The following is a 25,182-nucleotide window of genomic DNA, read 5'->3' as shown; positions in this document are numbered from 1 at the left end:
AATAATGCTATTCTAATACCCTGCTAGGAAGAAATTTATGTAATTGAAATTCTGATTTCTATGTAACATTCTGTTTTCGTATTGAGACATGCCTGACAGGGCTGCTTCAGCAGCTGTCACCTGGTTTGTTGTTTCTTGTGTTGTTATCTGGATTCTGCTAGCCTAAAAGGCATTATTTGTGCCTCTGCAGGGCTGTCCAGTGAGTCATCTAAAATTAAACTTCGATCAGAAATAAGTTTGGTTTTTGTTCCTGCAAAGGACTGGAGTGAGTGGGCTTGAGAATACCTGTATGCAAATTAAAAATACATATATTCATAAATATTTGGGAGCATTAGGTCAAGTGCCAATTAAGTCAGAAAGGATCCTGCAGCCATAGTCATGAAGATAAACTTTTAAAATTGCATTTGCTCAAACTTAAACATGTTTGTGAGTATTTTGTATAAGCGACCATTATTTCAGTTGCTATGTTAGATATGTTGCTTTCTTTAGCATGGATTTTTTTTTTTTCGGTAAACTGTTAGTTTTTAATGTTTCAAAAGATTTTTTTTGCAGTCATTTAAAATCAATTGTCAGTTAATCATACCTAAAATTCGGCAGATTGTATGTTTTATTTATTGCAACATGTTAAGAATCTTTTGTTTCCTGTTGACATTTTAAAAATCTCCTAATGGCAGATTGATTTGTCTGTGCTCTTTTTGTATTATTAAGTCAGGCAGCAGATACTTAGAGAGCTTCTGCTGTTTTAAGCCATGGGGAGGCAGTAGCAAACAAAAGGGGTGGGGGAGTCTTGTGGCGTTCACATCTCAGAAATGTTACTGCGCTCGGAGGGAGACTTTGGCTTCTAATCCACTGTTAGCCACTAGCCTCCAGTCAAAGTTAGAGAACCGCTGGTCTTCATTCTTTTCATTAAGTGGTTGGACTTGTCTAAAAAGGTTTAATTTCACCTCTAAACTTTGTCTTGAGACATTGCGTGTCTTTGTTTACCTGTCTTTTGTTTCCAAACTTCCCTACACTCATTCCTAGATTTAATTAAGGGCTCAAAGACTGCTCAATACCTTGTTTTGTACTAAGTAGGGAAGAATTTTAATTTAAATAGATTTCATTACTGATTATTAATTTAAAATTTATGGGCACTATGAGAAAAACTATTTCTCCACCTGCAATTTTCATGACTGCCAATAACTTAGTAGTAGGTGGTATTATCTGTTTTATTTATTCTTATTATTTAAAATATTTTATAACTTTAGGATATTAGGGAAAATATAAATTTACCCATATTATATGTTATCCTATGTACAGTATGATAATTTATGGAGTCCAGCTATATGTTGGATTACTATTTTAATCTTTTCTGTCTTCCAGATGGTATTACCAAAAATAAATCCTTGGCCTCCTATTTCAGCTGTAAGAATTTGGCTTACCTTTTGTAATCAAGAGGGTTAAGGGCCCTTTTACTGTAGGGTTAAGTAAGATTTTCTGTTATTTAGTTGTTGAGGATAGTACAGTTCCTAAAAAATGGTATGTGCTTGTTAAATACAGAATGAATGAAAAGCACACATCTGCATATTAGTCTTAAAGTTTTAAGATGATTATTTTTGATTTTCAAATATAGTTAGTATTTCATTTTAAGTTAAACATTTATTTAAATTATCTAAGTTATAATAAAATGGCAAAACTGCAACTACTTTTACACCAACCGAATACTTACATTTATTTCTCCTGTTCTTTGTGCTGTGATTGTTTTATTTATATGTAATAAACTCCACAATGTTATTTTTGCTTTGAACAGTCAGTTGGCTTTCAAAAATATTAAGAAAAAATGTCTTTTATATTTATCTACATACATATTTACATTTCTGGTGCTGTTTATTCCTTTGTGTGAATCTCAGTTTCTATCTGGAATCATTTTCCTTCTGTGAACTTATGTGAACATTTTTTGAGGGCAGATCTATTGTTGACAAATTCTTTCACTTTCATTGGTCTGAAAAAGTATTTTGCCTTTGTTTTTGAAGGATGTTCTCACCAGATATAGATTTATAGGTTAAAGGTCTTTTTTTTTTTTTCATCATTTAAAGATGTTTTATTTTCTTCTGGCGGTGCACATGGTTTCTGGTGAGAAAGTGATGACTCCCCTGTGTGGAAACAGGTGTTTTTGTCTCTGGCTGCTTTTACAATTTTTTTCTTCATTATTGGTTTTCAGCAATTTGGTTGAGTTGCCTCAGTGTGATTTTTGTGTGACTTCTTCCATTTTTTTTTTTTTTTTTTTACTTGTTTTCAATTTGGTTAATTTATATTGCTTTGTTTTTCCATTCACTTATCTTTTCTTCTGCAGTGTCTGAACTGCTATTAGGTCCATTCAGTGAATTTTTCATTTCAGTTATTTCGTTTCTCATTTTTAGAATTTCCATTTAGTTCCTTTTTACAGATTGTATTTCTCTATTAAGTTTCACTATTCCCTTATTTTGTCCATGTTTTCCTTTATATTTTAAAACATTCATAATAGTGGTTTTTGTCTGCTAACTTCACTCTTTCTGTCATTTCTGAGTCTTAAATGGATTTTTCCTCCTGAATACAGGCCACATTTTCTGCTTCTTGCCGTGCCTAGTGAATTGGGCTGGCTATGGGCATGAGGAATGCTGGCCCGTGAGTGTTTGGATTTTGTTGTTCTCTTCAAAGAGTGCTGAATGTCATCCTGGCAGGCTGTTAATTCTCTTGCAGACCATCTTGATCCTTTGAGGTTTGTTTCAGTTTCTGTTAGAACAGGGGCCAGCCTTTACTGTAGGGCCAGATTAGCCCTAGCCCTAAATGTGGATTTTCTGGGGTCTCTGTTGAATGTCTGTGGGTTTCTCCACTGTAGCCTATTTGAACACTCAGTGTCTTACAGTCTTGTGTGAATTCTAGTAGTTATTCAGTTCACAGTTCTCCGGTAGTTGTTCTGTGCCTGGCCTCATGGTCCTTCTCCCAGTGCTTGTGCAGCTTAGCATTTGGCCAAAGAGTCAAGGAGAACCCTATGTATAGATTGATGGAGCTCCTTCTCTGTTTGTTACCTGCTGCACAAATTCCAGCCATTTCAGTGGCCTTGAACTCTTCCTTCTGTCTCTGCAGCACAGTGAGATTGCTGTGTTCTGTTTGGGCTCCCCCTTCCTGTACTGTACCCTGGAAAGTGCCTCTAGATAGGAAACCAAGGTGATTATAGGGCTCACCAAGATTGATTTCTTTTTTCAGTCATCACAATTCTGTACTGCCTGTTGTCCAAGTGTTTGAAAACGGTTATTTCGTATGTTTTGACTGGTTCTTTAGTTGTTTATGATGAGTGAGGGAGTCTGGTACCAGGTACTCTACAAAGGTCAGAAGTGGAAATCTGATAATGCAAATTTCTAACGGTAACGTGTTTTTATCTATAACCCATTGTTATTAACAATTTTAATATATAGATTCAGTTAATCTTTCATGCTGAAAAACCTGAGCTTTTATTTATGTCTTACGTGAGCAATTTCATTGTGTTTCTAGATAATTGAGTATGCTATTTTGGCTAGTAGGTTGGCAAGCTTGTGTGTGCGTGTGTGTGTTTATGCATTCTGTAGTAACATATATTGGCCACTAGAGGGTAATAAGAAATCCGTTCATTTGTTCTTACTGGATCACTGTTACTAAATAGTCCTTATCATTAGACTTCTTGCATAGTCACAGTCATTGCTTGCTCTCACTTTAATATATATTTATTTAGCACCTTCTGTGGAGCCAGGCACTGCACTGTGTGCTTGGGATATAAAAATGAGTAAGAGCAGTTGACTGAGCAATAGCTGTAGCCTGTGCTGTAAGACTCTTCTCCGCTTTTGATTCAAGAACCCCTCATTTAAAAAATACTACATTCATCCTTACCTCCCGTGCAGCCCCCTCCCTCCCTCTCTCAATGATTTCTTCACAGTCTAAATATTCCTGATGGATTTAGTTCATTCCTTTATTGCACAAATATTTATTGAATGCAGGTCATGTGCCAGGCACTGTTCTTGGTGCTGATGATAAAATGGTGAACAAAGCTTACTCATGGACTTTCGCTCACTTACCCTCTTCATCATGTGCCTTTATTTCCGGCCATCATTAGAGGTGCAATTCCTTTAACATTTTGTCTTCATTTTGGATGTGTCTTGTTGCTAGGGACCTCGTGGGTTTTTCCCCACATAAGCTTGGTTGCCCTCCTCATTTCTTAGTGGATTCTGTCTCAGAACCTCAGCCTCGTAAGTTTCCCACATTTAGATGCTATAGTTTTAATTAAATTATTTTCATTTACTTTTTGTTCTTTAATATTGTTCTTTGATTTAACTGTTTCTCTTTAAAATCTATCAATTAATACTGTCACAGGAATGGTCCCCTGTTAACACATTACTAACAAAGAAATTCAGGTTAAGTAAGAATAACATTCAGATCTACAAGTAGAGCTACGTGTGGGTTATGTATCAGATAATGGCTTCTGATACTTGTTATTTTTACTTTTTTGTTTTTAAACTTAGGGTCTTTTCTCATGCTTTTTGTATTTGCTGTTTCCTCTGTGTTTACCACTATCTTTTTGAATCTTATGTCCCGGTCTTTGAGATGTGTTGTTTATGAAATATTTCTCTGTAGAATCAGTGCCGATCCATACTGGTAATATGGTCTCTAGTTATTATAGTTCCTTGCTAGAACATAGTAACGTGGCTGAAGTAAGAAAGCTGCTTCATTTTTCTTTTAGTAAAATATTGAATTTTTCCCAAGTTTAGCAGAGTTACAGAAACATACTCATAGTAAAAATGATCCATACAGTTCAGACGGACGTAAAGACAGAACTCCACATGCATGATTTTCTCCAACATGCTTTTCGTACTGTTTGACAGCAGTTGAAAATATTTTAGAACTGCACTCCAAGTGATGATTTTAGATAGCTTTGAATTATTTGTTAAATTCATCATTAAATTATAACATCTGATGTTAAAACATGTATTGTGATACATTCTTAAGCTATTATTATACTGATTGAATAAAGATTATATAATATGGTAGATAGTAGGTTGAACCATATGAAATTGCTGTTTTGTAAGCCAAAGGTAGTCAAAAATCTGTCAGCAGTTTCATATGGTTCCGCATAATACTTTATATGATCATCCCTGTTACAGGATGAACTGAGTCTTTTTTTTCATTAATATTTGCATTAAAAGGGAAGATAGAAACTTAAGAGTAAAAACATGGGTAATTTGCTTAATTATAAAATCAGGTTAACTAGAAATACGCATATTAGTTTTGTCCCCTTAGAATCTTATCATAGGAAAGGAATGAATGAATGGATAACTTAAATACTTTTTGGTGTTGCAGGAGGAAATTAAACTTAGGTTTGTTCTGAATTTCATACACAGCAATCGAGTTAAGAAAGGAGACAGTGAGCATGTGGCAAGCACATCTCGTTTATATACCATGTTTACCAGCAGTCCCCCTGTACTGGTGGCTTAATCTTTCTTTCCTTTCACTAGATAACTGATAATGTCATTAACTAGTTATGATAGGCGTTATAATACATAGCTAAAAAGGTACCAGAAGTGAAAAAGTTTTTTCTTGCTAATTCACATTCACATCACCCACAGCAAATTCCAAAAAGAACATCAGATTCTTGGTCACCTAGCATATCACCGTTATGCATGGGAATGTGTATTATTCTCCCTAAAAAAGTTTCAACTTATAACTAGAAAAGTAAATCTACTGGGGAAAAAAAGCCCTCTGGTGTATTGTTTAGATAGACTATAACTTATTTTTGGGTAATCCACTACTTGAATTAGTTGGAGAGCAGCTTTCTTTTATTAAGGTGACCAATGCTTTTCAAAATAGTATTGGCATCATCTGATGACTTGTTAGAAATGTTGACCCTTGGCCAGGTGTGGTGGCTCACGCCTGTAATCCTAGCACTTTGGGAGGCCAAGGTGAGTGGATCACCTGAGGTCAGGAGTTCAAGACCAGCCTGGCCAACACGGTGAAACTCCGTCTCTACTAAAAATACAAAAATTAGCTAGGGGTGGTGGCAGGTGCCTGTAATCCCAGCTACTTGGGAGGCTGAGGCAGGAGAATTGCTTGACCCTGGGAGGCAAAGGTTGCAGTGAGCCAAGAGTGCGCCACTGCCCTCTAGCCTGGGTAACAGAGCAAGACTCTGTCTCAGAAAAAAAAAAAAAAGGAAATGTTGACTCTCAAGCTCTACTGAATCAGAACCCTCATTTTTAAGAAGATTCAAAAACAATTTGCAAGCACATTAAAGTCCAAGAAGTGCTATTACAGATTATGAATGGCATTGTCACCTCCACAAGACAGTGCTGATGCAGCCCCTCAGTAAGTGCTTGTTGAATTTAATGCATATAATTCACTCAATCTAGATTCAAAAAATGAAACAAGTATTTCAGGAGGGTAGTGATAACAGCAGTAATCAAGGGAACTACCTGTTTCTTTATAATTCTTTCATAGCTATCTGGATGTCACAGAATTACCCATCTTTCCTTCCAGATGCATCTTTCAGTCTGATTCTATCCATGCTGGATGGTCATTTGGATGTCTTCTGAATACAGTAGATATACACACATATGTGTGTGGATGAGAGAGCAACAGAATTAAAATAGAAATCAACATAGTATGTGAGTTGAGGGAGTAATTAGATTTTGATTAGTCAAGGATGCATAATCTTTTGCAATATTGTAATATATAAGGTAACTAAAAAATAAAAATAGGGGGAGATGATACAAAAAATTCCAGCAAAAGGTAAGAAAGGAAAAGGAACATAAAACAGTTCGAACAAATAGATTGTTAGTGTTCATTTATAAATACAGCTCAACCACATACTCTTTACAAGAGATAAACCTAAAATACAAGGAAACAGAAGAAGGTAAAGGTAAAAAGATGGACGAAAGACATATCATACAAAAATTGATGCAGAGAAGGCTTGGTGTAGTCAGACTGATAACAGATAAAGCAAAAAGCTTTACTGGAAATAAAGAGGGCAGTTTATGATGATAAAAGGTATTATTCATCAGGAAGGCATAACAACCCTGAATTTGTATTATTCAGTATAACACTTTAAGTAGGAGATTTTTAATACATTGTTGTTGGTAACTGATAAAACAAGATGAGAACAAAAATTTTTTAAAAATACCTATATAAGACAGCATACTTAACAAAATTAAACCTTTGATGAGGCTGACCATGAAGAAAGAGAAGACCTCATTAACCAATGTTGAGGTGAAGAAGATATCACAAAAGCTTATGAGAAGATATAAAAACTTGATGTCAGTCCATTTGAAATTTAGATGAAGTTAGACATACTATTAGAAAACTACAACTTAACAGACACAGCAGGAAATAGAAAATCTGAGTAGTCCTATTAAACACGATCCTTAATGGAAAGAGCTATCCACTAGTTTTGAAGTCTTTGAGATTTACAAAAAAAACCCAAAAAAATGAAAAAACGGAAACTACCCACAAGCAAAACTCCTGGTCCAGAAGGTTTCACACCAGTGAATCTACCACACACATATAAAATCATGACCAAATTGCATTCCAGAAATGGAAAATTTTTTTTGTTTGTTTTCACAGGATCTTGCCCTGGGCTAGAGTGCAAGTGGTGCAATCATGGCTCACTGCACCCTCCTCCTCCTGGGCCCAAGTGATCCTCTTACCTCAGCCTCCTGAGTAACTGGGACCATAGGCATGTGCCACCACACCCTACTAATGCTTTAATTTTTTTGAAGAGATGGGGTCTCACTATGTTGTCTAGGCTGGTCTCGAACTCCTGGGCTCAAGTGATTTTCCCACCTTGGCCTCCAGATTGCTGGGATTACTGGTGGGAACCACCATGCTTGGCTCGAGGAAAGTCGTTTATCATTTCAAAAATCAATCAGCGTCATTCACCACATTAACAGAGTAAATCAGAAAAGTCATCTCATTTCAGTAGATGCAGAAAGAGCATTTAATAAAAGTCAGCATCCGTTCATGAGGAAAAGGTCTTAGAAATCTAGCAGTAGAAGGAAACTTTGTTAATCTGGGAATAGTATCTGTTAAAAACCTGCAGCAACCATAATACTGGAGAAATGTTGAAAGCTTTCTTTCCAAGAAAGCTGTATTTTCAAGATTGAGAATATGTGAGAGTAGTGTCTGTTACCTCCTTTTTAAATCATCACTGTACTAAAGGTCCCAGCAAGTAGAATAAGGCAAGGGAAAGAATAAGGATTGGAAAGGAAAAATAAAATTGTTCAGATGCTCACTAGCCCCATGTGGCTATTTGCTACATTACTGATACAGGAAATTCCATCATTGCAGAAAATTCTGTTGGGCACCACCATTCTATAGAGATCAGTGCAATTTCAATTTCAACTTCAACATCCCAACATGGGTTTGTTTTGGTGGATTTGATGGGGTGAATCAGGAACTTACATGGAATAGCCAAACTTACTTACTTTTTTTTTTTTTTTTTTTTTTATAGAGGTGAGGTCTCTGTTACCCAGGCTGGAGCACATGCAGTGGCACAATCATAGCTCACTGCAGCCTTGAAATCTTGGGCTCAGGCGATCCTCCCACCCGAGCCTCCTGAGTAACTGGAACTACAGGTGTGCGTCACCATGCCCGGCATTTTTTTTTTTTTTTCCTTATAGAGATGAGGTGGTGGTGTGTTTGCCAGGCTGGTCTCAGACTCCTGGGCTCAAGTGATTCCCACCTTGGCCTCCCAAAGCCCTGGGATTACAGGCATGAGCCCTGCGCCTGGCCTGCCAAAACATTCTTGAAGAACAGAATTTCCTGTTGGATCTTAAAATTTTTAAAGCTGTTGTAATTTAGGTAGTGTCCAGTTCTTGAACAGAGACCTAGGTAGGTAAGTCTGTATCCAGTAGAACAGAATAGGGAGCCCAAAACTAGATCCAAGCATATGGGGAAATGTGATTTATGATAAAGATGGGGTTACAGAGCAGTGGAGAATGTTTGTCTTTTAAATAATTGGTTAAGGATCAATTGGATGTTAATTGGGGGGGAAATGAAACTTGACTCCTATTTTACACAGAAGTCAAATGCAAATGGATTTTGCATTTAGATGTGAGAAAGCCCAATGTTTAGAAGGTAATAGATTTTTTTCATGACTTTGATATAAGGAAAAATTTCTTAGACTCCAAAAGTACAGTACTAATTGTAAAGCAAAAGTTGATAAAAGTAAGAACTTTTATTCATCAAAGTATACCATTAAGAGAGTGACAAGGCAAGCTGCCTATAACCAGTAGGGGCTTGCCCATATTCAGAATATGTATTTTTAAAAATCCTAGAAATTTGTAAGAAATGGGCTTACAATTCAGTAGAAAAAATAGAAAAGCAACCTGAATGTACATTTCACGATGTGATGTGTAAGTGGCCAATACACATGCAAAAATGCTCAGAGTCACTAGGAAAATGCAAATTAAAACCACACTGGAGTACCACAGCACAAATACACTTAGCATAATGGCTGAAATTAGACTGATGATTGCATGCCATCGTGAAGGAGTGGAGCGTGAGAATTTTTCATAAACTGCTAGTGGATAAATTGATTGGAACAAAAAAAGACTGGAAAAACAACAGGACAGCATCTCTGTGTATACCAAACGATGCATAACAAGAAGCTTACAAGTGGCAGTGTTCATAGTAGCCCCAAACTGGAAATAATCCAGGTGTCACTCAGTAGTGGAATGGATAAATTATCATTTGTTCGTATTATTGTAAAGCAAGGTAATGGACAAACTACAGTTTATAGGCATAAGATGAAGTAAACAATTCTACTCTATTACATTAGTCTGTACTTGCCCTGCTATAAATAAATACCCAAGACTGGGCAATTTATAAAGAAAAGAGGTTTAGTTGGCTCATAGTTCTTTCTTCAGGCTGTACAGGAAGCATGAAAGCCTCTGGGGAGGCCTCAGGAAAACTTTAGATCATGGCAGAAGGTGTTGGAGAAGCAGGCATGTCTTACATGGCTTGCAAAGTCAGGCAAAAGGGGGAGGTGCCACACAGTTTTAAACAGCCATTTTTCGTGAGAACTCATCACGAGGATAGCACTAAGGGGGATGGTGCTAAACCATTAGAAACCACCCTCATAATCCAATAACCTCCTACCAGGGCCCTCCTCCAATATTGGGGATTACAATTCGACATGAGAATTAGGCAGGGACACAGATCCAAACTGTATCACCTGCTCATATGAAAACATCACACCTGTAATCCCAGCACTTTGGGAGGCTGGGTGGATTATGAGGTCAGGAGATCAAGACCATCCTGGCTAACACGGTGAAACCTTGTCTCTACTAAAAATACAAAAAGCCCAGCATGGTGGTGGGCGCCTGTAGTCCCAGCTACTTGGGAGGCTGAGGCAGGAGAATGGCGTGAACCTGGGAGGCGGAGGTTGCCGTGAGCCGAGATTGCGCCACTGCACTCCAGCCTGGGTGACAGAGCGAGACTCTGTCTCAAAAATAAAAACAAATTTGGTTTTGGAGGTCAGGATAGTAGTAACTTTTAAGGAAGAGGAAGGAGGTGTTGGTTAGAAAGGGTCATAGAGTGGTGTGGTGGGTTTCTGGGATGCTGGCCATTTTTTCCCTGTTTTGTGACACAGATTGATTTTATGATAGTAATTAAAGCTTAGTGCTAATGATTTTTATACTCTTTTCTACAATATTGCACTAAATAAGTTTAAACATAGTATATAACAGTGACATGGATAATAAAAACAGAAGCTAACATTTTTATAAAAAGTGTTTGGTGTGTGTCACAGGTTTCATTCTGTGTGCCTGTTGGTGGTATCTCATTTAAACTTTGTAACAAGGAATAGGGTCAGTATAGTAATACCTCTGCTTCATAGATAGGGAATCTAAGGCTTTGAATGGTTAAGAAATTTGCAAGTCACAGCTTTAGTCTTTTATTGTTTATAAGAACTTTTTATATATTAAATAGGACCTCAATTCTTTTTTATTCATATTCCTTCCTACATTTTTCTTTTTAATGTTCAGATTTAAAAGCCCTCATTACCCCCAATATTTGAATTTAGATTTTCAATGTTTTGCTTTTACAAACAACACCAGGATAAACGTGCTTGGCATCTTTGTGCACATCATTGATTATTGCCTTAGTGTAAGTTTGTAGTTCTTTCAAAAAGTGAACAAGGTTGTTCTACATAATTGAATTGAATGAATGTATTTTTGACTATGAATGATGAAATGTTTAGTAAAGTTAGCCATCTTTCACCACAGTTGTACTATCCTTTTACTTATTTAATAAACATTATTAATCATGTAGATTGGGAAAGTTAAGGACCTCACTGTAATGCAAAGAGACAGAAGAGAATCTAAAGTCTGAAAGCGATGCTAGGGGCAGTTGACATTCCAGCTTCAGCAGGGGTGGAGGACTTGAATTTGTATTTTAGAAAGGTCACTTTAGCCATGTTGTTGAGTAGATCCAGAATTGCAAATAGAATAAAGACAGAGCTATTAGGAATCTGTTTTGGTAATCTTAAGTGAGATATGTGGTGATGTAGATGAAAAGGTTGTGTTTGAGTGTTCTGTTAGGAGAGGGAATGAGCAAGGTTGGGCAGCTGTGAGGGAAGAACTCTAACATGACTGCCAGAGTATTGATTCTGGTTGACTGGGTAGGAAATGGTGTCATTCCGTGTGGTGGAAAGTAGAGGTGGAACTTATGTTTGGGGAGCTTTGTTCTCTTCGTTTTGCAGAGTCTGTGCCACATTCAGGTAGAGATAGTATGCTCCACAAGATGGGCACTGGCCCCATGAGCCTTTACTGCACATTGACTGTGCATTACTCTACAGTACTTGCAGATAACATTGGGCCATTTATTACTTGCCAGAGCTGTTCTGAGTATGTTGTATGTATTAAAGCACTAAACCTTCATAACAGCCTTTTCAGGTAGGTATTATTATCATTCTCAGGATACTAGGTATGCATGACCATACAGCTGGTCACCGGTAGCGCTGGGATCTCCAACCCCAGCAGCCTGGCTGAGAGTCTGTGCCCTTCACTGTTGGACCACCATTATTGTGTGTCTTGAAAATGGTAGAAGTCAGAAGTATTTTGCTACTGAGCGGTATGGTCGGTTGTGTTGTGGCTGTTAGCTGGTTCATTCAGGAGGACAGGCACAAGTATTTTGAATCTAGTCATTCTTGTTGACCAAGGTTTTAGGCTTTAGTCTGTGATTACAAATTTGGCTGAATTTAAGAAAAATTTTTTTTATCCTTTTCCTAAAGAATTGCCTTTTATTAGATACCAATACTTTTATGGACCAAAGTGTTAATTTTTCATTTCCGCCACGGATATCATGATCATGGTTCATCCTACCCGTGGGATAATTATTGGCTATTCTTTCTTTGTGGTGAGCTTGCCAGGTCTAGATTTCCTTAGGACTGTTTGAAAGATGCAGAGGAATCCAACGACCTTGGGTTGAGAAGTTTAGTTCTGTGTTTTATGTTTGTTTTCCTGTTTTTATACCCAACCTTTGATAGGCTGTGTCAGTGGAGAGCACCATAAGGTTTCACCTGGTTTGGGGGATGCTGGCGATGTTGTTTGCCGTAAACCTGGCAGCAGGTGCAAAATAGCATCTCAGAAATGTTCCTTTGAGTTGGTTTGTGAGAGCTGGTCTGTTGGAGAAGTCCCTCAATAATAAAAAGATTACTTATTTAACATGTATTATGGTTCTTAATTGATGAAAATCTCATAGGTGAAAATAAGTCTTAAAGGTAGTTGCTTTACAAAAAGATTTTCTGAAGATTTTCTCAATACAGGTTTATGTTCATTTTAATCACTATGGATCTTTTATACCATTAAAAACAACTATTGTGTTGAGTAACATATACCTGTTTGTAGTTAGAAAAGTTTTTTAATATTGAATATCCTAAAGTTCTTATTTAAGGAGCCAGTAGATATGTCAAATGATACAAACATTAGGATATGAATATTTCCTTTAAACCTCACTTATCTTCTTGTAGGAGGAGAGACTTCAGCATGCAAACCTTCATCTGTTCGGCTTGCACCATCATTTTCATTCCATGCTGCTGGCCTTCAGATGGCTGGACAGATGCCCCATTCACATCAGTACAGTGACCGTCGCCAGCCAAACATAAGTGACCAACAGGTTTCTGCCTTATCATATTCTGACCAGATTCAGCAACCTCTAACTAACCAGGTAAGTTCATGGAGTATCAGAAATTACTGTTGGAATGGCAGTTTATTCCTTAAAAATGTTGGAATACTAAGTAGGCAAAATGCTTTAATGGCTTTCAGTTTTACATGCAATGTGGGATTATGGATTGGGAAACATGATGTTAAGAAGTTTGCATTAAATTTTTTTTTTTAATTTTTACTTGTATTTCACTTAAACACTCATGAACATAACCACAGTCTCTCATTCTGTAATAGAAAGGGGAAGAGTTATTTCTAAAGAATATTAAAGGAACTTAAAGAAAAAGCTTATTTTTATGGAAAGGTGGCTAAGTTAAAACCATTACCGGAAAGCAAGTCAGATTCCATTACAGCAAACTCAGAGAAGCAATTTTGTGTTATTTTAAACTACCTTTCTACACATTTGTAAAAATAAATATAAAACTCCTTAAAATTCAAAAGAGATGTATGCAAATTAACCATGCTATTTATTCTAATATTCAGACAGGGTGTTCACCATTTTTCTAGGAAGTGAATGGTGTAAATAGAATACATGCTGAACTCTTGGTACTCACACACACATACACATGCATATATATGTATGTGTATGTATTTTTAATATCTTTCTAAATTAACTGCACCGTCTACATTGAGTTTTGGTTTGGGGAGACTTAATAGCTGTAGTTGTGTGAAAGTTTCTTGCCCCACTGATATTTGATGTGTGATGAGCACTGAAAATGGCTGCTTTTCCGTGGACTTAGAAATTTGGTTTGCCATTCTTTTGTTTAGGTCTTTCAATATATTATGTAAGGATAAAAGAATTGGGAGATTTAAAAGTATGTCTTTTCCTGGATTATTTGAAGGAATTGTGTTTTCTCTAATTGAGTTATATATATGGTTTGAATGAACAATTGGCTACAGCGATGTATTATCATTATTAAGAGGTGTCTTGTTTATATTAAAACGTGTTTGTAATAAAATTTTGCTAGTAGGCTGACATAATGTTTAAAATATATAATATGTTAACATTCACAGTTAAATAGTTATAATAAGATGAATTTTGGCAGGACTTAAGATTTTCTTTTATGCAGTGAATTGATTTGAGTTTAGTTGTGTGTTTGAGAATTGGGACAGTTGTTCAGAATGTCCAAGTTTAGGAAGTGTTTAATTGTGTACCAGAACAAAACTGCCTGGAAATCTAATAATAATAACACAATGATCCATTTGCACTTTGAGGAAACCAAGTTGATTCAGATTAATTTTCCCGCTTGTTCAAAAGCAGCCTGTCAGGCAGAGTGCTGTTCAGTGTGTTTCATAGCTGTGAAAGGACTGCGCTCCCATTTGTGACTTTTCCGTGTGTGAGCAGGAGACTGTGGGGTCCAGTCCAGGCTTCCTTCTTCTTAGATACAGTGCTCTTTCAGGTCTAACCTCTGGTGTCTACAGCGGGCTAGGAAAACTTCCAGTCCTTTAAAGTCATTTTTATTATTATATTATTTTAGTAAATAATTTAATTAGCAAAGCACCTATTTTTATATCCAACTAACATCTTATGTGTATTTGGATCATATAAAATAAGAGATATTTCACTTAACTATTTCTGTTTTTTTTTTTTTTCTTTGAGACGGAGTCTCGCTCTGTCACCCAGGCTGGAGTGCAGTGGCGCAGTCTCGGCTCATTGCAAGCTCCGCCTCCCGGGTTCACGCCATTCTCCTGCCTCAGCCTCTCCGAGTAGCTGGGACTACAGGCGCCCGCCACCACGCCCGGCTAATTTTTTGTATTTTTAGTAGAGACGGGGTTTCACTGTGGTCTCGATCTCCTGACCTCGTGATCCGCCCGCCTCGGCCTCCCAAAGTGCTGGGATTACAAGCGTGAGCCACCGCGCCCGGCCAACTATTTCTGTTTTAAGCTATGAAATACTTTTAAAGATTTGTGTGATGTAAAAAGACTATCTCTAAAGTAATAATACTCAGCCAAATATTTCTGCCAAAATCCAAAAATTTCTGGACCTAATAAGGGAATCATATTAGAGGATGCCTTTCCTGTAACTAAAGTGTAGGCTGTGTATTAAGTGGCATAGCCTAGTCATAGGACCTGGCTTCAAGGCCTCGGCTGGCTCATGATCTGGTTGTAGGATTTGAGTGAGGTTATTTGTACCCTTCATATCTGTTCCTTGGGTGTAAAATTGACACCTCCGACTAGAACCCCCAACACGTACGAAGTACCTTTTAGCTATAAACTTACTGTAATTTCATTATTTAATTTCCATTGTTTCTTGTTAATCATCCTATCAGATGTCTTTTAAAAGAAAAATAGAGCGAAAGTAGGTGTAGAAGAGGATGACTGATGTTTGGAATGCTGAGTCTCTGGGCTATTATAGTTTTCACAGTATCTTTCATAGTTCTTAAATTCTAGTACCCTGGATATGTGTTATAGATGCTATTCAGCTTTATTAATGCTCTCAAAATAACAAGAAAGGCAGAATACAGTGTTTCTGATTTTTCATTATATAGGAAAACAGAAGGTAAATATAAATAAAATGAAATAATTATCATAATGGAAAACAGTTTTTGAAAGGAGTCCTAGAGCTTATACTAAAGAATCTTTTCAGGACAAAAGTTCATTATTGTTTTAGCTCTTATAACTGATCTAAGCAGGAGGTTTGTAATCTGGGTGAAGTAAAAGGAGCAAGAGATGTTAGCATCGAGGGCGTGCTGCTTCTAGCTCCCGGAGGCAGATAGCTGAGGCAGCAGGAGGGGGTCACATCAACTTCCCTTTTATTAGGTTACTCCCCTTGCAAAAGGGGTCATTCCTGCAGCTTGGTGAGCTCCTGGGTCTTCTGAACACCATGGACTTAACTTTTTGCTGTGGAAGGTAGAAGGGAGCTTGCTTTATTACTGTACATTCTCTTGATTTTGGCTAGCAGAAGCAGGAAGTAGAGAAAAGTGTCAGATGCTTAGGGCTGGCCTTGAGTCTTAGTATAGATGTATAAGTAGGTATTTGGAAAAGCTGCTTTCTAGTTCTGGATATTTACTAATGGCATCACAATGTTCCAAAACAAAAATTTGGTTAATATGAAATCAGTGAAAGCATAGGGAGTATTACTTGCTTTGTAGACATTTATTTGTTCTTTCCATGTATTTTGAGCATCTCAATGCAGGGTGTTGTTTGAAGCATGAAATACAAACAGCTTGGCCTTGTAGGCAGAGTATGACCAGTTGTGGAAAAGATTAGCAACATTTTGTGAAGTGCTAAGCACACAGCACACACTCATACTGAGTGCAGAAATTTGATCCTGTAACTCATGTTTATATCCTATTTTGTATATGTACTATATATTTGAACATTTTTTTTGATTGTGTGTGATTTTGGTGTTTTTGAGTGAGCATCATTACTCCTGGATGTAGTCACTGATTCTTTTTTCAGATGTTTGAAATACCAGTGGAATTGTAAATGGGCAAGTTAAAAACTTGAAGACATTCAGTTTTTTTATGTAACTAATTTTAATAAATGCACGGGCTTATTTTAGGCATATCTCAATTACTTTGCTCAACAAATAGCCTAAAAATGACTGCTAAGAGGGTAAACTAGAGGCGTAACATTGATAGGGAGCTCCTGACAAGGGTGTCATTGTTAAGAGCCTGGGGTGAGGCATGGACATCTTCAGCTATAATATTATAGTAGCTGCACTACGATAATATTTCGGACCACCCGGATGGTGATTTTCCTGTTCTTTAGCTGGCTCTGGGACCTTGGTCAAGTTCTTTAACATTGGAGACTCTGGTTTCTCATGTGTAAAATGGTCACAGGAATGGTATTTAACTCCCTTGAGATTGTGGAGGGGATTACATGGAAGACTTGTAAAAATATGCATGCTACAAACATGTTGTTCAGTAAATACCTGCTACTGTTATTGTTACTTTATTATTAAGTTATTTGGTTGACTCTGCCAATGACTTATACTTCCTATCAACTTTTATTATAGTGGTAATGAAGCATTGCACTGATTCAGATATTGTGAAACCTCACATTTAGGCTGCACTCCACCAGCCCAAGAAAGGGGCTTACTGAATAAACTACCTGCATGAAAACAATGCTGGGAACTTAAAAAAGAAAAGACATTTAAGGGAAACCTTTCATCACCCTAAATGCTTACAGCATTCATTCACAAAAAAACTGACATGTTTATTACCCATATTCATTTATGCATTAAGCCCTTAAGGAATAGTATAAAAATATTCTGTGAACTTAGCATTAGCTACTGTTTAGAAAAGTAAGACTATCTATTTGAAAAATTAAATAATTCAGATCATCTTCTTAATTCTGATGATTTTTGTCAGACAAATAGTTATAATCACCAAGGGTTTTTTTTTTCCCCCTTCAACCTTATTTGGAATTTTAAGAAGCACAGGACCTTGAGAGATAGTGTTATTTCAGTAAATGGGTGAATTTGCCCTCTGGGTAACAACTTTTTAGAATTTGAGTATACATGCAGAAGAAACCAATGTTAATGTTGGTTCATGATAAAGTGCACGTAGGTAAATGCTGTAACAATTCTATCTTTTCGGACCACATGGATGGTGATTTTTCCTGTTCTGTCCACTGGTACAAACCTCCCCTCTTCTCTTTTTTGGTGTGGGTTAGGTTAACAATTATACCATGACTCCACACATTTTTGCGAGGTCATAGTATGATGTGTTTACTGTCACTCTGCCCCTCCGATTGACCCGACTGTCCTTGGAGAGATGTTGTGTCAGGGTCTTCTGGCTCATTTCCCAGCACAAATGTCCAGAAGAGTTGGGCAGGAACACAAAGATGGGCCAGGGGGAATGGCTGTGACCATCTTGATGGAAATAATTGGTTTTGAGGATCTACTGATTGCAAGAACCCCCATTGGGAACCCTTTGACTGAGGCATGACACTTGCTGGAGCAGTGGCACTCGGACAGCAATCCAGGATCATTGACGCTAGCCACAGCACTCCTGGGGTGTGTGTATAGAGAGGGTGCATGCCCCTGCTCTATCCTCTGTTGTAATTGCTGTGGAAACGGTCTAGCAGGATGCTCACGGTGGAACCCCTCATTGCCTGTCAGATGGTGTCGAGAGCCATGAGTTGGGATCAGGGAAGGGGACTGTGAGGGCAAGCCTTGGTTAGGGGCAGATATTTGTCAGAGGGCAGCAGGGTCTGGAGGCATTAGGAGCTGAATTTCTTCTTGTTAGGAGCAGTCGGAGGGAATGATGCTCTGCTGCCAGCCTCCTTTTTTGGTGCCAACTGGGTCCTGAAATCTTATGTTAAGGAAGCAGAAAGTTGCCTCTGAGGGCTGGGTTTATCTTTGTCTGCTAGTTTTGAACCTGGTCAGATTTTAGGAATAATTCAGAAATAAATTTTCTTTGGGCTGATTGTGTGGTAGAGAAGCCCTCGTGGGCAGCGTCCTGTGTGTCTCCTAGGTTGGCGTATGTCTGCAATTCCACCACTTTAAATTCGGTGGAATAGGATCAAAGCCTCAGGCAGCTGGGCATATTATCTTCTAATTTCATTTATTTGTTCTAGTGGTTGTCTTTATTGGAATCCACATGAAAGGGAACATTGAGAGAGAATGTATAATCATCTAATGTAGCTGTCTTTAAAAAAGTAGATACATGCAGGTTACGGAAGAGGGAATTTATATCTTATAGTTAAAGTGCTAGTCTTTTCTGTCTGTTTAAGGTGATGCCTGATATTGTCATGTTACAGAGGCGGATGCCCCAAACCTTCCGTGACCCAGCAACTGCTCCCCTGAGAAAACTTTCTGTTGACTTGATCAAAACATACAAGCATATTAATGAGGTAAGACTTGATTTGTTATAATAACATCTATCTTGCAATATATTAGTGAGAAAAAAGTGTGACTTGTTTACCCTAAACTTTTTTTCATTCCTAGTAGTTGTCATATTGATGATTATTACGAAGACTAATGATTTAGAAATAATATGATTACAACTATGTAAAAGATATATTAACAAGGACTGCAGAGTATAAAGATAATTGTGGATAACTTGATTTTTTTAAGGTTGTATTTAATATACTGTTATTTCTTTTTTTAATTTTTATTTATTTTTTGTTTTTCTCTTCATTTGAGTTAACTTCTATAATAGCTCTTATTCAAAACAGGAAAGGGGAATAAGGACTCAAAGTATATATGTGTTAGAATTTTTGCTTGAATTTTTATATATTTGTTTCTGCTTTCGCCACGGGTGTTAGGAAGCTCTGAAATATGTTTAATACCTAGTTACAGGCATTTGGCCTAGTTTATTTGATCTATCTATATTTCTGTGATTTTATTGTCTTTTAACTTTTTATGTGTGTTCTTTTATCTATATCTTTTTATGATAAGATGTCCAGAAGCTTTTTTGTTATAAGTAAATAAGATAAAAAACAGACACAGCACTTCGAATTCCTTGCCTGTACTTGGTGTTTTGCCACCAAAAATTTTTCTGGTGTCTTGGACCATTGGCTTCATTGCCATTTGCTTGTGGCTTCAGCTCTATCTCCAAAGTTAATTATTAAAGGAGCATTTCTGGAGAAGAACCCATGCTTTCTTTCCTCTTCTAGTGGGAGCCCTGCACCCTTTCATGTTGAAGGCTTGTCCTTTGCCAGCTTTAGAGCTGCTTAGCTGAAAAGTGAAAAGATGTTCTTAGGTACATGCAAATTTTATAGCAATTTAATGTTATTTAATGACAGTATTACTACATTACAGTGGCAGTGTGGCAACATAAAATTAGAATGAACTCTGTGAGGAACATTTCTGAGTTAGATTTTGTACACGTTTATGTATTATAAACATGTTCCAGACTAGCTTGTGATTATCTGAATATATCTGATAAATTGTTGATAACAGTATATTAATTTCAATTTGTTATTATCTGATAATTGTTAACAGTAGCTTTGTTGGAGCTTGTTTTTAAGTGTCTTACCACCTTATAAAGTAGACTTTTTCTGATGTTATTCCATGCAGTGTAATTTAAAATTTCGTCAAAGTTAGTTTACCAATTACCTGGACTATTTCCTAGTTCGTCTAGTATTTTTTTTTACTAGTCTTAGAAACAATGTTGTTGTTGTTGTTGTTGTTTTGTTTTGTTTTTTTGAGACAGAGTCTCGCTCTGTCGCCCAGGCTGGAGTGCAGTGGCGTGATCTTGGCTCACTGCAACCTCCGCCTCCCAGGTTCATGCCTTTCTCCTGCCTCAGCCTCCCGAGTAGCTGGGACTACGGGCGCCCACACCTACGCCTGGCTAATTTTTTGTATTTTTAGTAGAGACGGGGTTTCACCTTGTTAGCCAGGATGGTCTTGATCTCCTGACCTCGTGATCCACCCGCTTTGGCCTTCCAGTGTGCTGGGATTAGAGGCGTGAGCCACCGTGCCCGGCCCAGAAACAGTGTTAAAGAAAATAACTCAGCCTGTGATTAACCATAGGCATATGGTCTTTGGGAGTGGGGGCTAAGAGGCCATAGCTGTTTTTCATTAATCGCTAAAATAGGTTTAAAAACTGGGCATGTCTCAGAGGGCCTATTTATTTTAGTAAAACGTCACTTCGTCTACATTTAAACTTACTTTAAAAATATGTGGCCATAAAATCAAATATAAATAAATTCATGCAAGTTACAGAAGAGAGAATTTATATCAATAAATTCCCTTTATACCTCAAATATAAAGTTGGGATTGACTGGAAGGGGGCATGAGAGAACTTGAACTTGAAGGACATGAAAATGTTACTTGGCTGTTTGGCATTTGGTAACTTTGGTCAAAATTGCTCATGTTGAACTCTTAAGATCTGTGCCACCTCACTGTATATAAATTATACTTCAATTTAACAAATAAATATAAACCAGGTCCTTTTACTTCTCTTGAATGGCATACTTTGGACAAGTCACTTAACATTTTTTGTTTACAAAGTCTATAAGCAGTGTAACTATAATGAATTTCACTGTAGAAATTTTTTCATTGGTTAGATCAGTGTTATTTTCTAACTCAAATGTCAACTGTAGAAAATAGATGTGTCTCAATATACTCTGATAATGCCCTTCCTCACGGTGATTTAAATTTTACAGTTAACACTATGTATTCTCATTTCAGGTTTACTATGCAAAGAAGAAGCGAAGACACCAACAGGGCCAGGGAGACGATTCTAGTCATAAGAAGGAACGGAAGGTTTACAATGATGGTTATGATGATGATAACTATGATTATATTGTAAAAAACGGAGAAAAGTGGATGGATCGTTACGAAATTGACTCCTTGATAGGCAAAGGTTCCTTTGGACAGGTAATTTAATGGAAAATGCTGAATTTCATTAATTAGAAAGAACTTCTTAGTGAATCTTGTTGTTAACAGCCCTTCCTCAAGAGTGTACTTTTAATATTTGCAAATAGAGGTCAGCAATGGATATGCAAGTATTTGGATGACCATAATTCTTTAAAGGTAGTGATACTGCATCAGTAATAAAAACTCCTTAGACTTCTAAAAACTTTTATGGCTGCCAAGTACTCATTTTACTAATGACTGGTGAATGTTAATCACTAATAGATAGTATTGCCTCTTTGTTATGGGCCTTGTATAGTCTGTAGATGATTGTTAATTACATATGCTAGAGATACTTACCTTCTTGTCTGATAGACCACTTCAAAGAGAAAAGAATTACCATGTTCAGGTGGCGCAGTGGGAGTCCGCTTACTTTTCAGGAGGCTTTGGAAAGCTAGGGGTTGTTCCCTGGCTTTTTCTCCCACTTCATGTTGTAACTATACCAGACCTCTAAGCAGGCAGGCAGTCTTAGTCTCTTGTATCAGTCGTACCAATCCAATACCAAGAGTTTTGGGTCTTTCTCCTTGTACTTTATTTATTTAGAGACAGACTCGCACTCCTGTCGCCCAGGCTGGAGTGCAGTGGTGCACTCTTGGCTCACTGCAACTTCCATTTCCCAGGTTCAAGTGATTCTCATGCCTCAGCCTCCCAAGTAGCTGGGATTACAGGTGTGTGCCTGTAACCACACTTGGCTAATTTTTGTATTTTTAGTAGAGACAGGATTTCACCATGTTGGCCAGGCTGGTCTCAAACTCCTGACCTCGGGTAATCCGCTCACCTTGACCTCCCAAAGTGCTGAGATTTCAGGCGTGAGCCACAATGCCTGGCCTCCTTGTATTTTTGAAAAGATTTTTTCAGGTCAGTCGTGGTGACTCACACCTATAATCCCAGCACTTTGGGAGTCTGAAGCAGAAGGATCACCTGAGCCCAGGAATTCCAGAACAGCCTGGGCAACATAGCAAGACCTTGTCTCTATTTATTTAAAAAAAAAAAAAAAAAAAATGTTGGGGGGATCTCTGGCTGTGGTCCCCCAGTTGTTCCCAGTTGTAAGTCCTTCTATCACATTGAGTCACAGAGCTATGTTTTGTTTGAGGTGTGATTTGCTGAAAATCCCAGTCTCCTCTGCCTTGCAACCCTTGTGGAATGAGATGGTTATTAATCTGCAGTCCAAACTTTTGACTTTTCAGTGATGAGGATAGAATGGGAATCAAAATGACTTTTCCTGAATTGCCTTTTGTTGTTTTTTTGTTTTCTTAAACTATGCAACCTGCATGTGCTTACTTCTCTGTTCCTGCCCTGAGAGAACGCAAAATACATGCTCCTTTTTAACCTGTGAGGAAAAAGTCATCATGTGTAAAACAGAAAGTGTACTGTATCATCGGGGGAAATTCAGCCAGATATTGGGCAAAATTCACCCCCGATATTTCATGTAGGTTCTTTTCTATTTTCCCTAAGCGTCGACCGGTTTGAGAAAGAAAGGAACAGAGTACAAAAGAGAGAAATTTTAAAGCTGGGCGTCTGGGGGAGACATCACATGTTGGTAGGTTCCGTGATGCCCCACAAGCCGCAAAACCAGCAAGTTTTTATTAGGGATTTTCAAAAGGGGAGGGAGTGTACAAATAGGGTGTGGGTCACAGAGATCACATACTTCACAAGGTAATAGAATATCACAAGGCAAATGGAGGCAGGGAAATTAAAATGGCTAATGAAGTTTCGGGCACCATTGTCATTGATAACATCTTATCAGGAGACAGGGTTTGAGAGCAGACAACCGGTCTGACCAAAATTTATTAGGCGGGAATTTCCTTGTCCTAATAAGCCTGGGGGCGCTATGGGAGACTGGGGCTTATTTCATCCTTACAGTCTCGACCATAGAAGACGGCCACACCCAAGGGGGCCATTTCAGAGACCTATCCTCAGGGGTGCATTCTCTTTCTCAGGGATGTTCCTTGCTGAGAAAAAGAATTCAGCGATACTACTCCCATTTGCTTTTGAAAGAAGAGAAATATGGCTCTGTTCCGCCCAGGTCACTGGTCAGAGTTTAAGGTTATCTCTCTTGTTCCCTGAACATTGCTGTTATCCTGTTCTTTTTTCAAGGTGCCCAGATTTCATATTGTTCAAACACACATGCTCTACAATTTGTACAGTTAATGCAATCATTACAGGGTCCTGAGGCGACATAGATCCTCCTCAGTTTACGAAAATGATGGGATTAAGAGATTAAAGACAGGCATAGGAAATCACAAGGGTATTGATTGGGGAAGTGATAAGTGTCGATGACATCTTCACAGTTTATGTTCAGAGACTGCAGTAAAGACAGGCATAAGAAATTATAAAAGTATTTGGGGAACTAATAAATGTCCATGAGATCTTCACAATCCACCTTCTTCTGCCATGGCTTCAGCTGGTCCCTCCATTCGGGGTCCCTGACTTCCCGCAACACTGTATGTCATTAGCAGCCACAGGTCTAAATCCAGAAAAATAAACGTGTAAGCAAATACGAACGTTTGGTTAGACCTGTGTCACTCCAGTGTGGCCCTACCAGTCCCTGATGTCACGTGTATATGTCGTCTTCCCATGATTTGAAAGAATTTTGGTAATTACACATAATCCAGGGACTTTTTCCTTGAATTATAACCTCTTTTTCTTCTGAGGGGTTTTTCAGTGCTTTGGGAGTCCTATGTTTTTTTTTTTTTTTTTTTTTTTTTTTTTAAGAGACAGGGTCTCACTGTATCAGCCTGGCAGGAGTGCAGTGGAGTAGGATCATGGTTCACTGCCTTGACCTCCTGGGCTCAAGTGATCCTCCCACTTCAGCCTCTAGAGTAGCTGGGACTACAGGCATGTGCCACCATGCCTGGCTAATTTGTTGTTGTTTTGTAGAGGCGAGGTCTTACTGTGTTGCCCAGGCTGGTCTTGAACTCCTGGGCTCAACCATTCCTGCCATCTCAGCTTCCCATGGTGCTGAGATTATAGGCCTGAGCCACCACACCTGGCCTGGGAGTCCCTCTTGATTAAGGTATTCCTGTTAGTCCGAAGCAGCTTCTCCGTCGGCCTCTTAAGGAAAGGCATTTGTGAGGCCCAGTCCTTAACTAAGGGTCTGAATACCCTCTACTGGTTCCCACCCGGGCTACACAGCAGGAGGTGAGTGGTGTCAGCAAGCATAACTGCCTGAGCTCCGCCCGGTCAGATCAACAGCAGCCTTAGATTCTCAAAGGAGCTCAAACCCTATTGTGAACTGTGCATGCGAAGGATCTAGGTTGTGTACTCCTTATGAAAATCTAATGCCTAATGATGTGAGGTGGAACAGTTTGATCCCCAAACCATCCACGTCACCCCTACCCTGGCTGTGAAAAAATTGAGTGCTGCTCTAGACCTGGAGAGTGCTACCTCCACCATGAAAACTTCACTAACATTTGGGCAGTTGCACTTAATAGGTCACTTTTTTTTTTTTTTTTGAGATGGAGTTTTGCTTTTGTTGCCCAGGCTGGAGTGCAATGGTGTGATCTTGGATCACCGCACCCTCCGCCTTCTGGGTTCAAGTGATTCTCCTGCCTCAGCCTCTTGCATAGCTGGGATTGCAGGCGCCTCCCACCACACCTGGCTAATTTTTGTATTTTTAGTAGAGATGGGGTTTCACCATGTTGGTCAGGCTGGTCTCGAACTCCTGACCTC

The 25,182-nt window shown here is 38.2% G+C and overlaps 1 protein-coding gene across 21 annotated transcripts in view; it reads left to right on the top strand.

The window, feature by feature from the left end:
* Positions 1 to 25,182, top strand: part of DYRK1A (dual specificity tyrosine phosphorylation regulated kinase 1A) — a 150,065-nt gene that overhangs the window by 94,324 nt on the left and 30,559 nt on the right. For 14 of the 21 annotated variants that reach the window (XM_055279688.2, XM_055279687.2, XM_063639281.1 and 11 more), the window contains 3 exons: positions 13,007 to 13,203; positions 18,882 to 19,001; positions 21,286 to 21,474. In XM_055279688.2, coding sequence (XP_055135663.1) covers positions 13,007 to 13,203; positions 18,882 to 19,001; positions 21,286 to 21,474 — 506 coding nt within the window. Of the gene's footprint in view, positions 1 to 4,125; positions 4,239 to 8,490; positions 8,610 to 13,002; positions 13,204 to 18,881; positions 19,002 to 21,285; positions 21,475 to 25,182 lie in introns of those variants that run through there. The other 7 variants (XM_063639276.1, XM_063639274.1, XM_055279689.2 and 4 more) reach the window with 5 other exon arrangements.

Source organism: Symphalangus syndactylus, chromosome 5, assembly GCF_028878055.3.
Source record: "Symphalangus syndactylus isolate Jambi chromosome 5, NHGRI_mSymSyn1-v2.1_pri, whole genome shotgun sequence".
Classification (NCBI taxonomy): Eukaryota; Metazoa; Chordata; class Mammalia; order Primates; family Hylobatidae; genus Symphalangus; species Symphalangus syndactylus.
Note: the sequence above shows the minus strand (reverse complement) of the source record. Positions and strands in the feature narration are given on the sequence as shown.